Source organism: Crinia signifera, chromosome 5 (genome assembly GCF_055691185.1).
Source record: "Crinia signifera chromosome 5, ASM5569118v1, whole genome shotgun sequence".
Lineage (NCBI taxonomy): Eukaryota > Metazoa > Chordata > Amphibia > Anura > Myobatrachidae > Crinia > Crinia signifera.
In genome coordinates, this window is record NC_139221.1 from 289,922,479 (window position 1) to 289,937,754 (window position 15,276).

A 15,276-nucleotide genomic window follows, 5' to 3' on the forward strand; every position below is an offset into this window, starting at 1 on the left:
AGCCAATAGGGTGATGATGGTGGAAATGGCATACTACGATGCTTGGAATAGTATACTACGATGCTTGAATGAAATAGGTTCCAGCTGTGTTGCTAGGGATTGCTGCATTATTGGCGCCCTGTGCAGGGAAGGAGGAAGGTTATTACGGGCAATTATATGGATAGCACAGGGGAATTAAATTAAATGTTAATCACAAACGGGCTGCACATGACAGAAAACTGACCAAATAGTTGTATAAACAAGAATCGCCGGCAACCCACTAAAATTACCGACAGCCAGCGGCATATTGGTTGGTAATTGCCGGAGGAATTAAGTGCACATTTAATTAAGGCATAGATTGTATACGGATGATTATAGAGAGAAGTCAATTGATGGAAGCGTCAGGAAATAGTCACAAGGAGCTTGCCCGGAGATATCCTCTGCGGGTAAGCTAAGGTCAAAATTGTTTAATAATTCACTGAATTTTAACACTTAGATAGAGCGGTGTACAGATGACACTTGGGGCAATTACATTTTATGGGACACAGAGGATTGCAATAGTGGCATCGCAGTGACTGATGGTGGTGTCCAGTGATCAAAACCATAAACGACCACAAATTAACATATTGAGGACCTGATGTTAAAAATATATATATTAAAGTTTATGACGTTGGATTATCCTGTTATTTGAAGAGAAATTATTTTATAACTGTAATAAGAGCATGCTGACGATTCCTAGATTGTAGGAATTATTGATGGTTCAAACTACAATATGAAAAAGGGGTGGGGGGGGGGGGGGGCGGCCCTTGGTTAGGGGGTTATTGGTAAAGGGTAATGTGGGATGTAATGAATGGATGAATAGGATCACAGAAAGGCACTGAAATTGATATCCTCGTTTAGACCGTTTGGTGTTAGTGTTCCTAGATGAAAGATCCACCAACTTTCTTTCCTTAACAATGTCTGATTAATATTTCCTCCTCTGCGACCTAAATGGATCTGTTCAAGCCCAAAAAATCTCAGAGTACTGGCATCGGATGAATGCATTTTCAGGAAGTGTCGAGCGACAGTGGTTAGTGGCTTCATCTTCTGTCTGTCTGTGGTGGCATTCCTGATATTGCCCATATGCTCCATAACTCTTTGTTTGAGTGGGCGAGAGGTCATCCCTACGTACTTCAAATTGCATGGGCAGGTTAGACAATATATAATGTTCTCACTCTTACAGTTGTGGTATTCACGAATTTTGATTGGTTCATCGAAACGGTCTTTTATCACTGTGGTGTTGCTTATCTGTTTGCAAATTTTGCAGTTTCCACAAGGGTGACTGCCCGTCAGGAGTGGTTTTTTCTTTTGAGTGGAAACATAGTGGCTATGTACTAGGGTATCCTTCAGATTTGGTGCCCTTCTCCAGCTCATATCCACCTTAGGGTTTAATCTGGATGCCAGGTCTTTGTCGGACAGCAGAATTGGCCAGTGTCTCTGCACGATGTTTTTAATATCCCTCCATTCATTGCAGAAGTTACCAACCATCCTAATCGTGTTGGTGGTGTCTGAGGTTGTGGCAATGGGAGGAGTTTTGAAAAGTAGGTTCTCTCTAGTTGTAGACTGGACAGATTTTCTGGCTTTTTTAATTATTCTCTTGGAGTAGCCTCTTTCTTGAAGTCTATAGGAAAGTTCTTCGCATTTTATTTTGAATGTCTCATCCTCTGAACAATTTCGGCGTAGTCTCAAAAACTCACCCTTAGGTAAGTTGGAGATTGTTGGCGGGAAATGCGAACTGGTACTGAGTAAGAGGCTGTTGGTGGCAGTAGATTTTCTATACAGCTCTGTAGAGAGTTTGTTGTTATCTCCCCTATAAATCCTCAGGTCCAGAAAGGTGATACTATTTGGATTGAACTCGTAAGTGAATTTGAGATTCAGAGTGTTGGTATTGAGTTTCTCGACGAAGTTGATGAGCTGATTTTCCGGACCCTTCCACACCACTAGGATGTCATCAATATATCTCATCCAATTATGGATGCAGTCAGTGTCAGTATCATCCTGGAAGGCCACTTCCCGTTCCCACCATCCAAGGAAGAGGTTAGCGTAGGTCGGTGCGCACGCTGCTCCCATAGCGGTACCTCTTCCTTGGATGTAGTAGTGATTGGAGAAAACAAAGTAATTTTTATGGAGAACAAATTCCAGAAGCTCAAGGAGGAATTCATGGAATGGGGTCATGCCTTCCATCTCCAAAAAATATCTCACTGCTTTGATCCCGAGGTCATGTCCAATACAATTATATAAGGACTCAACATCCAGGGAAACCAACAGGTGGTCATCCTCTAGGTATACTTCATGTAATTTTTGAAGGACATCAGTAGTATCCTTGGTATAGGAAGGTAGAGCAGTTACATGATGTCTAAGGTGGATATCCAAAAAGGTGCAAGCGTTCTCAATTAGAGACCCATTGCCCGACACAATGGGCCTGCCAGGTGGGTCTTGAAGGCATTTGTGCACCTTAGGCAAGAGGTAGAAGGTGGCCACCCTAGGTGTGGGATTCTGAAGATATTTCAGTTCTGATCTTGTGATTACCCCATTCGAGAAAGCTCTCTCCAGTATTCTATTGTAGGTGCATTGAAAATTAGAGGTGGGATCGAAGAGGGTCTTTTTATAGCAGGACTCATCATTGAGTTGTCGATGAACCTCCCTGAGGTACATTGTGGATGGCCAAATCACGATGTTACCGCCTTTATCAGATTGTTTAATAACAACATCGTCCCATTTCCTTATTTCTCCCAGCGCTTTGGCCTCCGTTGGCGTCATGTTGGTGGCTGGTCTATGGTATTTTTTCTTCCGGTAAAGGCGATCAAAATCCTGAGCCACTAAGTTGGTGAAGACCTTAACCTCTGGGCAAATTGACTCTTGAGGGAAGAAGGTGGAACGCTTTTTACAGATCGTCCTACTGGTACTGGCTGAGTCCTGTGAACTTTCTTGTGAATTTTGGAGTTCTTCAAGATCATTTATCGCTTCCAACTCTCGAGGCGACCAACTGGGTATGGGGTTTATGGGGTTTTCAGATTGGTGTAAGGAGTGGAATTTGGTGAGAAGGAGTTTCCTGCCAAACAGCCTAAGACTAGTCTCCCACCGAAATCTGTCAAAGTTATTTGTGGGCGAGAAGGAGAGGCCTTTCTGCAGGACCTTGTGTTGTTCCGGGGACAAAATATGGTCTGAAAGATTGATTATTTGTAATCCTCCTGCAAGTGTGTTTAAATCGGTTTCTTTCTCTGTGACTGGCGGCTGGGTTGTCTGGGCTCCCATCTTGCCCAATCCCTCCTTCGGTTTCTTCCGACTTCTTCTCGTCTTCCTCTTCCTGGTCGGCCCCCTCTGCCCCCTCCAAAATCTAAAAAATCCCCTCCCCTGCTATTATCTGCGGAGTAAGGGTTGTCACTATATTCCTCCGTACTTGAGTACTCTGACTCGGATGGTGAGGAGGTTCCTCTTTGATCTCTATTTTGAGGTCCACGACGGGGTTTCTGGAATCTCGACCAGTTGAAGATTCTTCCAGAAGAAAAGTCCCGTTGGTCTCTCAAGAATTTACTTTTTTTGCGCTCAATGATTGTGGATTCATAAGTCTCCAGTTCCTTTTTATTTTTGTCCCAATTGGTCTGAAATTGGGAGTTTTGTTCCCACTTTTCGAGTTTCTTCCCAAGTGCCTCTATGTTCTGTGTGCACTCTTCAAGAACTAAATGATTATGTCGTATAAGGACAGACATCAATTCTTGCGAACATTTTAGAAGGCTTGATTCCCATTCCTTCTTGAGGCTATCAGTATGTAGTTCAAAGGCTGGGAAGGTTTTTGGTCTTAACCCCCTAGGTGTAATTTTTTGTTTACAGTAATTTTCCAGGCTTGAGAGGTCCCAGTTGGTCCTGATCTGCTTCTGGAGTACACGTTTCAGATTAAAGAGGTCATCGTCCCAACTAGAGTCAATCTCGGTTGGAGTACTGTGCGAGGGAAAGATGCTTTCGAAATCACTCGTCCTATGTCGGCTTGTTAGTTCAGTCCTTAAGTTGAAGGTTGACATCCTTTGGTGGGTAGGGGAGAGGGTTAGGAAAGAGAGAAGGGGAAGGGGAGATGGGAAGGCTGAAAAGGTAATATGTGGAGAGTATACAGCTATATGTGATCAGTGTCCGGGTGCAGGTCCTTAGTAGAGTATGGCAGCAAAGCACACAGTAGGTAGATTGTGTATAGTAAGTTTTAGCAGTATAAAAAGAGGACAAACCTCAGAGTGGAGTACCGTGCACAATCCCAGAAACTGAGAAAGACCTCAGCTAGATATCGTATTTATACAATGTGGGTAGGGAGTGGCACAGGTAAAGGCATGAATTTGATAATAATGATAACGTACGTTTAACGGATGTAACCAACGTGGATACCACTAATAAACAAATGTAGAGTGGTGTTTGGTTGGTGGTGCTCCCAAAGTGTTCAGCTCGGTAACTGAAAAAAAGGGGGGTCACAATGTGACAGAAAAAGGAAGAACAAAAAGGCTTTTTGGGGCACACTTTACTGAAAATTGGTTGTGAAATTTAATACATAACTTTTAATGGATATTTAAAGCTAAAACAAAATGTACACAAAAAATTATTATTACACATCATAGATAGCCTGTGTTAATCAAGGCACTTAGTGGCGAAAATAACAAAGGCAAATTTATGCTCACTTGGTGATCAACCGATACATCGAGAGATACATAATGTCTCAATTGGTATGAAAACAAACGGAGCAGAAAAGGGGTTCAAAGACGCATAACACTTGCCCCCTGCTGCTGATGTTGGTATTGTTCCCGGTACAGAGAAAAAATTATTATAGAAAGAAAAGAATAGAAGACTCCCTTATTCGAACAGAGGTGTATCTGCTGTCCACGTTTGATTACAGCAACTGGTATTCCCAAACGGTCTCCCAGAGAGGTACTAGCCAGTCCAATCACTGCTTAGCTGCTGAGTGCGGGATGGAAATCAGGCGGACCAGTGATGTATGGCCGTATTTAGCACAGACGAGAGTACCGCAATGCCTTATAATGGGAAGCCAGAGTGTGCTTCTGCTTTTTGTTCAGAAGATACTCTACCACCCTTTTCCATGTGTCGACATATTGAGTCATTGGTTCAAAAAATATTAGGTCGACAACAGAAGGTCAGCATGGCTAATGTGGACAGGCTTGGAAGGTCGACAATGACAGTCAAAATGTCGACCTGAGGTTTTTTTTCCCCTTCAAATGTCGACATGGAGCCCATCAAAGTGTACCATGTCCCCTCGCATCGCTCACTGCGCTCGCCATGCTTCGGGCACACTATTCTATTCTCTCTCCACACCCTAGAGGATGGTAGGGCATGAGATCCAGCATTTTGGCTCAAAAACTGGGAAAAACTCATGTCGACATTATGACTGTTGACCTAGCCATTGTCGTCCTAATGCTTGTGTCAACCTTAGCCATGTTGATCTATATCATGTGTCTTCCTAAGCCATGTTGATCTTCAGTGGTCGACGTAATATGTGTCAACCTAACAACCGTACCATCCGTTTATAATATGCTTTTTATTCAGGTTTTAATTTTTACATGGAATGACAATTAAGTCGTGTACACACACACACACACACACACACACACACACACACAGCGATGTCAGCCCCATTTCTCAGCGTTCTGACTAGATCACTTAGAAATGGAGCACAGATTGTTCTGTGATGAGCCCTTTGCTCCGCATGGAGGCAGCAGTCACCCCGTGTGTAGGGGGCTTTAGATTGCACGTTCTATTGTCCAATGAACACTGAAGCAATGACCTCCAGTAACTGTTATCCTTGTATATAAAATATCAGAACAAATTCACACTTCTTTCTACTTAATGGCAGATTATGCAAATGTCTCTGGTCAGTAGCACGGGGCGCGGAATCTGATCAAATCGTGTTCTCATTACAGACTGTGGATATTCACAAAGAGAAAGTGGCCCGCCGAGAGATTGGTATCTTAACGACCAATAAGAACACTGCAAGGAGCCATAAAATTATAGCTCCAACCAACATGGAGCGTCCTGTCAGGTACATCCGGAAACCTATAGACTACACAGTGTTGGACGATGTAGGCCACGGTGTGAAGGTAAGAAACTCATTATTTACTAAATATTGTTCACCAACATGTGACTTATTTTCTTCTCCTTGTGATTATTCTATATAAAGGGTGAGTCCTGTACTTCACCACAGGCATGCGAGTGTCCATCATGCCCTATGGCCTGGCCAGCTGCACTTAGGCTTTATCCTATGCAACATGTTCCTGTAGACTTTAGGGCAGGTTCAGTCAGCTAGCTGCAGGGTTTACCCCACGGCTGATTGTACGGCGGGAGCCATTCAGTTGAGGCTCGCTGCCTGGCGTGGGGAAACGAATAGAATCCCACAATAAATGTGGAATTTAGGGATCACCTCGCTGGGAAAATGCAGAAACAAATTGAATAGCTCCAGATGTCAAAAACAGATCCTTATCCTCATGATATACACAGTGGGTAATTGAATTTGCCCCGGGGGAAGGGGCAAGTTGGGCTTGAGGTATACTGTGCTGTTTCCGTTCCCAGGTGAGATTCCGGAGCTATTTCATTTTCTACAGGGTCTGCCTACAGCTACTAGGGTTCTATGGTTCAGGAAATTGGCCAAGACAGCAGCTGGTGAGGAGAAGGTTTGTGCTAGGACACTATTCCCAATTAGCCATAGCATACTCTCCAACATGACCCATTCCATTAGGTACAAAATGCTCTGTTCCTGGACTTCCCTGTCAGTGGCAGTTACAGAGGTTGGACTCCAGCACAGTCTAATATTCAAAGAGGGGGGTTAACTGGCAGTGATGTTTGAGGTGGCAGTAGGTGTGGCTCCCCTTTTTGAATATTGGACTGTGCTGCAGGCTCACAGCTGCAACTGCCACTGGCTGGGAAGTCCATGGAACAGAGCATTTTGTACCTAATGGAATGGGTCATGTTGGAGGGTATGCCATAGGTGGGATTAGCCAGGATCCTGGAACTTTATGCCTCGTTACAGAAACAGAGCAATTTAATGGTTTAAACCATGCATGTCCAACTGTGGCCCTCCAGCTGTTGTAAAACTACACATCCCAGCATGCCTTGCCATAGCTTTAGCATTCCCTAATAGCAAAACTGTGGCAATGCATGATGGGACGTGTAGTTTCACAACAGCTGGAGGGCCATAGTTTGGACATGCCTGGTTTAAACACTCCATGGATGGAATGAATGATAGATACTGTTGGTAGAAGCTAACAGCGGTAGCCGCCTTCGGTCCCTGCAGTTCCAGGGGGCAGGAACCATGCAGGTCTAGGATGTGGTTGTGGACAGATACTGCATGTGTTAGGAGGGGAAAGTGGAATGATTGCATGGCATACTTAGACGCATGGGCACAGCTTACCCGCTAGCATACTCTTTTCTTCTCTGCTGCAAAGTGCAGCGCATGAATATAAATAAGGGCTCATTGACTTTAATTGTAGTACCGTCTCACCCTTCTCCTACTGAGGAACGGCTTTCGCGTTTCAGATCCACCTACACTAAAAGGTTTTTTTTTCCACTGCCATATCTCCTAGCAACACTGAGTGCTCTGCTATTTCCCACATCGCACCACTGAATATTGCTTCTTTGTAAAGTTTTCCTGCCACAAATAGATTGTATGAAGTTTAGAACAAGGGATGGAAGATTGAAGGTTCGCCCGTAGCTCCCACACTCGCGCTTTCGCTCCACTTGAGTCGGTGATTTTATTGAGCCTCATGACGTTCTGGATTACGTGCGTGGGGGATCTCTCAGCAGCTACAGAACTAACAGGCAATGAAAGCAACCCTAGGTTCCGTTTGTATAAATGTAGACCTAGACTATGAAACGCCTGTAAGAGAACGTGCTGTGTAGTGAGCACTGGTTGGTGCGGGGTCATTCATATAGGAGCAGCAGAAAATAATGGGAACACGTTAATAATGCAGTCTGTATGAAGGATGCGAATGTTATGTAGAGACCTTAATGAAAGGAAAGGAAAAAGTAGGGTCTGATTCAGGCCTAGATGCTAGGCTGCACAGGTACCAGCCTAGCAAACTGGTAAAAGCCGCCCGGCTGAACGCCCGACCCCCATGCGATGGTCGCTCACTATCGAATGAGTACTCCTGCCTTCGCTAAGAGAAGTCAGCCTTTTCTAGCACCCACTGTCCTTCGAATTTGTGGCAGGGGCTGACATCATGTGACATCAGTCACCTGCCCCAATCGGGCATCGCTGCGTCTGCAGGGGAACGCCCCACGTTTTTTACGGGGTTGCCCATAAAATGATGGCGTTGCCCATAAAATGATGGCGTTGCCCCTGCTTGGCCCTCCCTTCCCTGAATGAATGGCCTGGCAAGTGTGAAACTCACCGAAGCTGTTCGCTCCTATGGTGTGCGCATGTCCCGACCCCGAACATCGGGATGGGGTCCGAATTCAGCCCATAAAGAACGGGTCGGAGTTGGCCCCATAGGTAGGAACAGTGATTCTTAATAGGAGGCAGGCAATCTGTGGCACTCCAGCTGCGGTGGAAGTATACATCCCAGCATGCCCTGCATGGTCGCGGGAGTGTGCTCCTAGTGTCGCACCATAAACATTACGCGGGCATATGGTCCATCAGCGATATAGGCTAAAATCGCCTCGTGTGTATGGGGCTTTATAATCAGTGCAGAGGACAAGTGTTGGTCTCTGACGAGCTTCAGGGCTGTCACCGCCTTTGTTAAGCACTCGGTGAATGAGAATTTTATTAGAACGGTATTTACTTCCCTCATTGCCACTTCATTGAGCTCTGTGGCCGTTTTGGATGAATCAAATGAGATCATGTTTTACATTCCTCGCACAGATTTGTGAAGACCTTTCTCTCTTACCACAAACATGAATGGTGCATTTTTCTCCCCTTCATTTCTTGGTTACATTTTGTTTGCCATTTGTATCCACAGCAAACATTAGTCATCTGTATTCCTAAACAAATACCAGTGCTGTGATTTAACAGAAAATAAAATGAGACCCTTCTTTCATGATAGGGCCTCAGTGTGACCTTTTAAAATGTACGTTTGTGTACACGCTGTGGATGCAGCCATTTTGTTGGCTCAGCCAGTGATTAGAGTGCAGTCTGTTCACAGGGAAAGTACTTCAGTATGTGCCACTTGTACGTATGTACTTATGGAGCCTACGCTAGTAGTGATTTAGGGGCATTTTCTAAGCGATCTCACTACATCACTTAATGCCCCTACATCGCTCTGTGTGTAGGGGCCATAGAGATGCGTGTCCCCTTGAGTTGCTCTAGTCCGGCGATAAACATCCAACATGCTGGGTAAATCTAGTCACATCGCCAGTCAGGGTCAGTGTTCTCACCGGAGAACACTCGCCGTGAGAGGTCGCTCAGCACACAACGCTGACACAGCGCTGTGTGTTGAGCGATATAGCTTCGTTCAGCAGGCTCATCAACTTGCTACATGTGTAGGCCCCTTAAGACCTGGCAAGAGATGAAGTGGATAGAGATACAGTACCAGCCAGTCAGCTCCTCACCAGCCAGTCAGCTCCTCACCAGCCAGTCAGCTCCTCACCAGCCAGTCAGCTCCTCACTAGCCAGTCAGCTCCTCACTAGCCAGTCAGCTCCTCACTAGCCAGTCAGCTCCTCACTAGCCAGTCAGCTCCTCACTAGCCAGTCAGCTCCTCACTAGCCAGTCAGCTCCTCACTAGCCAGTCAGCTCCTCACTAGCCAGTCAGCTCCTCACTGGGTATATATACAGATGACCGGTGGTCAGAGTAATGATGCTGGAATCCCAAAGGAGTGAATCCTGACTGGGGTGAGTACTTAAGCCCTAAGAGTACTTACCCTTCTCGCTAGTGCTTAAGCCTATCCCTCGCAACCTGCCGCCTAACCCCAAGTCCCCTTAATAATGCCTAAAACTAATACCCCCCCCCCCCCCTTGCCTGACCCTAATCTGCCCTGGCATACTCACCGATCAGATTCTGACTGCTGGAATTACGGTGTCTGCATCCTGAACCTTTTGTTTGCACACCTTTTTAGATGTGAGAGCAGCATTTCCTGCACACTGTTTGTTTCTGTGAAACTTTGTTAAAAAGATATGTATGTATAATTCATGGGGGAAATAAAAAGGAAATTACAAGGAACCAAATATAAACATCATCTTTCCAGTACCCCTGGAACATCCTTCTGGTTTGTCTCTTCCTGAAGCAGCAGATGTGATGGTCCTATTGCTGAATGCTGTGTGGTTCCCCTGACCCTCTGTGGCTGCGGGTCTCCTACTTTGTGTAAATCACTCTGCACAGTAAACACCAGTTGCTGTGTATTTGTTCTAGTAACTTTTCTTCCGTGGGGAATTATTTTCTAATACACAACATCCTTCCTGTGGGAAGACTCAAAGATAACTCTGGGTAGTAGTGCGGTCATAAAACCCCCCCTATGTCTAGCTTCAAAGCATGAAGAGAGAGAAAGTGCCAACCAATCAGCTCATAACTGTCATTTTTCAAACACAACATGTAACATGCCAGTTAGGAGTTGAATGGTTGGTACTTTCTTTAAGTTTTGAAAAATTTCCTTTTTGAGTTCTAGGCATTAAACAGTCCTTTAAATAATCATTAAAACACTGCAATCATATATTTTATTTCTAACTGCAGTATATACCATCTAGCCATACAGTATATACCTGATCTGACACGTGCAAACGTTCTTTGTTTTTATACAAAGATTGAAATTGCATAGCGGTATGCTGGCGCTATGTAAGTAACTTTTATTTATTAACAGTTTCTTATATAGCGCACACATAGTCCGCAGCGCTTTACAGAGAATATTTGAACAGTCACATGAGTCCCTGCCCCAGTGGAGCTTACAATCTATGTTCCTTACCACATGTACACGCACACAGACATTCTAGGGTTAATTTTGTTGGAAGCCAATTAACCCACCAGTATATTTTTGGATTGTGGGAGGAAACCGGAGTACCCGGAGGAAACCCACGCAAGTACGAGGAGAATATACAAACTCTGCACAGATAGGGCCATAGTGGGAATCAAACCCATGACCTCAGTGCTGTGAGGCAGTAACCATTGAATAATCCGTACTGCCCCCATGTTAACAATAAATTATATTTACAACCCTAGTAAGAGAAGAGAATCTGCTGAATAACGATATGGCGGAACAGCCAAGCTGGCCAGTTTTCAACGTTCTTGATCTGCTTGCTATGACTGATCTTTCTGACAGTATCTTTCAGTATAGTGCCCTTTTTAACAAGACTTGTTAAGCGATACACAGATAGATTAATGCTAAAACAAAAAAGTTATCCTTATTGTACAGTAGTAGAAACAGAAACACCAGTTTTTTTTTAAATGTTCATTGATTCCTCTCGACACCAACCAGCTACCTCTTACCCTGTGCCCCGCCCCCCTCTTTTTTTTTTTAAGAAATATTATGTAAGGCATGCATTCCCAGCCTTGGTCCTCAAGGCTCACCAACAGTGCTTGTTTTAGTGATCTCCAGACCTGAGCACAGGTGACTTAATTAGCACCAGAGTTATTGTGCTTCAACCATTTGTGCTGAAGCCTGGATATCACTAACACCTGCACAGTTGGTGTACCTTTTTGACCATGGTTGGGCATGGCTGCCCCCTAGGAGTTTTGGGGCCTGGGAATGATTTCTAGTCTGGCAACCTCCCCCCCCCCAGCCAATGCCCACCCACCCCTGCTGCCCCAGTTGTTTTAAAAATGGGACCTATCCTAGAACTGTTGAGGATGAAGATTTTGCGGTTGTAGTTGGCAATCTTAGGAGATGGCAAAATGTGTAGTTTTGTGGGTCAATTCAGTTAGCTCCGAAGGCTACCAGAACTGGTTCCAGGGCTACCGTCCTCTGTCCTTTGCTCCCTGTGTAAAACATTGGCTGTGTCGATCTAGGGACCAGATGTAGGTTTATCACCCTTTCCTCCAAAAGCCAGCTATGCAGAAAGATCTCACTGTGTCCCGTTGTCACACAGCCAGTACTGTGGCTGCTCTGGCAAAAGCATTTCAAGGTTGCTTTAATAAAAAGATCTTTAGTACACTGCCAGTGACAATGACCCTTGTTGCTTACAAGGAAATATGATTACCGAAGAAACCTTCCACAAACTTGTTACTCGTAGCTAACAATAGGAGGTTTTCTTTGAGTGACAATCTACTTCCTATGGGAAGCACTTACGTTTCACCCACTTAAGGTTCCTTGCCACTACAGTTATAACTGGAAGACGTTTGAAAGACAAGGACCAAACCAGGGGCCATAACCTGGGAGGGGCTTGGAGGTCGCATATACCAAGTGCCCATACATGCATGCAGGGAGATGAGCGCAGGCAAATTACTCTTTTGCCCCGGGTGAAGAAAATCCTAGTTTCAGCCCTGCCAAGCCTCATAATTTACCCATAGATGGACATAGCAGCAGTTCTCCTTTCATGCTGAGGAAGTGAGAATGAGAACTCAAAGAACCCAATGTGTGATATATTTACGGGTTTAGCACAAATGCTTTTTTGTCTTTCCTGGCTGTGCTTTTCTCCCCCTCTCTGAGGAAGCTGCGGTCAGTAATGCATGTCAGACGCACCAGCTGACTGAGGAGGTCAGGATACAGACCTTCTGGTGTCATAAATTAGGCTTTTATCTGTGTAAACGGGTGTTTGCCAATCCCAATCCCCACTGTATCGGTTTCCCATACTGGAGCACTGGTGTATTTATTAACAACTGACAAATGTTGGAAGATCCTCAGGTGGTGGGTCATTCCGTGTGACTCATGTTACATTTCATGTTAATCTTTGGAAGTTTAAACACACCACAAAAATAAACCTGAAATCCAATTCTTTAAAAAATATGCCAATTTATGGGGTAGGTAGACATAATGCTTAGAAGTAGACAAAAATAATACTCTTAATAGTTAAATTGAATTGTTTATATGCGTGACTAGTTATTGTTTATATGCATGTCTCCTTCCTAGATCTGAATATGTTTTAATAATTCAGTGGACACCTCACTGCTGTTCGGTTTTAGGATTATTCTTTTTTTTTTTTTTTTATTGAGTATATACATATAAAAAACATACAGACATTTCATACATTAAAAATATTTCATAAAAAATGGATTTACAACATTTACGAATCTTTTCGTGGCTTGTCCCCTTCCCGGGGGATAGCCATTTTCCACTGTACCCAGATTTCCATCTAGTACTGCAAGTGATATACCCTTTTTTTTTTTAATATACTTTAATCACATTTAACATTTACTACACGAAACAACACAATAACACACATCCGCCCAGTGTGAGTTAACCTAGTTATCGCTATCTATCTATCTTGTTTCTTATACTTCACATATACTGTTATGGCATTATATCCTGATGGCGTAAGGGTTTCCATATTTATTCTAGGGCCTATTCTTTATGAAATTCTTGCTCGTCTCCTGAGATTTTATAAGGGTGATATACTATTGCCCCTACTGGCCAATTTTCTTGGTCCTGGCTGGTGGTCTCTGAAATTCTACCGTTAGTGATTAAATCATTGATTTTCTATGTGTTTCCCCCCTCCCCCCCCCCCCTCTCTTTTAGGATTATTCTTAATTCGGGTTTGACATGTTGCTATTGCAGCCTGCAGTTAAGTGGGTACAAGCACCTCGTATTCCCAGGAAAGGATCATTTAAAGCAGGACTAGGTTAACCTTATGGGACCTATACGTCAGGAGAGCATCCCCACAATTCCCAGTGCCTGGGTTGCCATCGGTAGAACAGGGCGATTTATTGCCCACGTTACATAGATGTAGTTTTGCAGAATGTGCTCCTGGGATCAAATCTTAACAAAATTTTATAATCTAGTCAAGTAAAAAAAAAATTTTCCCCTCACTTATTTACTGAAAGACATGTCAGAGAAAGATCTTTTTTGTAGAGGATTTGTCAATGGAAGAGAAAGTGAACCAGTTGCTTACACACAGTTGATTTGTATGTTTGTTAATCCAGCCTGTCAAAATAACACTGATGCATCAGGCAGCCATCTTGTGACTGAACTAATGCTGGCTAGTCAGGTAGCCATCTTGTGACTCAACCACTACTTTGGTATACCAATTGTGTACCCAAACCGATACTGGTATATAGGGCAGCTTTTGTCCATCAGACTTGGAATAGTGTTTAACGTTTACAGAGCTGCATGGTCCCCTTTTCTTGAACACTGATCGAATTCAATAAACAATGTCTGCCAGCACTGTGTGCATGCAATGGGTCTAGTAATCTCTACTGGTTGGTTTTAAATACTGGGGCAGTGTTGTATTATAATTTCATCTGAAGTTCCTTGAGGGAACTCTTTCCATGTATGTCTGATATGTTATCTCTTTTTGTGATAGTCCATTAATCTATACCTTTCTATTTCTCCCTTTTGCCATCATTAAGTGGCTAAAGGCCAAGGTAAGCCAAGCTCTTTCTCATTTCATCCCAAATTTCCCATAACCGAGGCTGCCGAGAACTCCGCCAATTACATCTTGCATCCCTATCCTCCTATTTCCCGCCTCCATATGTAGTTGTATTTGTTTCCTGTGTATCGGCATCATGGCTGTAGCACCGATATGTATTTATCTGAACTTAATCATAGCGCTTCCTCATTTTATAGATTCCTTGCTTCCTTCATCTGCATTTATATGGAAGGCTTCCCAGACAAGTTGGATGGTTTCATATTTTTGTGTATTACACAAGGGTCTTATGTCATGAGAAACTAAAAGGCGTGTGCTAAGAACCATTGCCTTAGGGACTGGGCCATCCGGTCCCGTCCCCCCATTTATTTTTAATTCTCTTTTAAATCCATTTTTATTACGTGGTTGCCTTTCACAGGCTTCATAATCCTGTTTTAATCTTGATGTATGTAATTGTGACAGACTTCCAAATAACAGCGCCATCTACAGACTGTTAGAGAGTACTGCAACAATTGCCCAAAAATGTAATTTATGAAGCTGCTCCCATTTTATTCAGGGCTACGGAGGTGGAACTGGCAAAGTTCTTAGCCATTTGTTCTTGTGATTGTATTGTGCCCATACAAAGTAAAACTACATGATATGGTTTATATTCTCCAGTCTCATCAGACTATAAGGAGTGCAAAACCCTTAAAGTATTATTCCTGCAGTACTATAAAAATGTATCTGATACTATGATCCATTCCTCAAGCTGTGTCTGGGAATCCTTATATAAGTATACTATATATATTAGAAACAGAACGGTTTGCCTTAATTCTTGAGGCTTTAAAGT

General features: G+C 43.7%; 1 protein-coding gene and 1 pseudogene across 7 annotated transcripts in view; one reads left to right on the forward strand and one right to left on the reverse strand.

Moving 5' to 3' along the window:
• ABI1 (abl interactor 1) overlaps positions 1 to 15,276 on the forward strand; it is an 89,661-nt gene that overhangs the window by 57,778 nt on the left and 16,607 nt on the right. For 4 of the 7 annotated variants that reach the window (XM_083189225.1, XM_083189226.1, XM_083189220.1 and 1 more), the window contains exons 3-4: positions 5,931 to 6,107; positions 14,431 to 14,445. In XM_083189225.1, coding sequence (XP_083045351.1) covers positions 5,931 to 6,107; positions 14,431 to 14,445 — 192 coding nt within the window. The remainder of the gene's footprint in view (positions 1 to 5,930; positions 6,108 to 14,430; positions 14,446 to 15,276) is intronic. The other 3 variants (XM_083189221.1, XM_083189227.1, XM_083189224.1) reach the window with 1 other exon arrangement.
• Positions 4,883 to 5,002, reverse strand: LOC146006008 (5S ribosomal RNA; annotated as a pseudogene).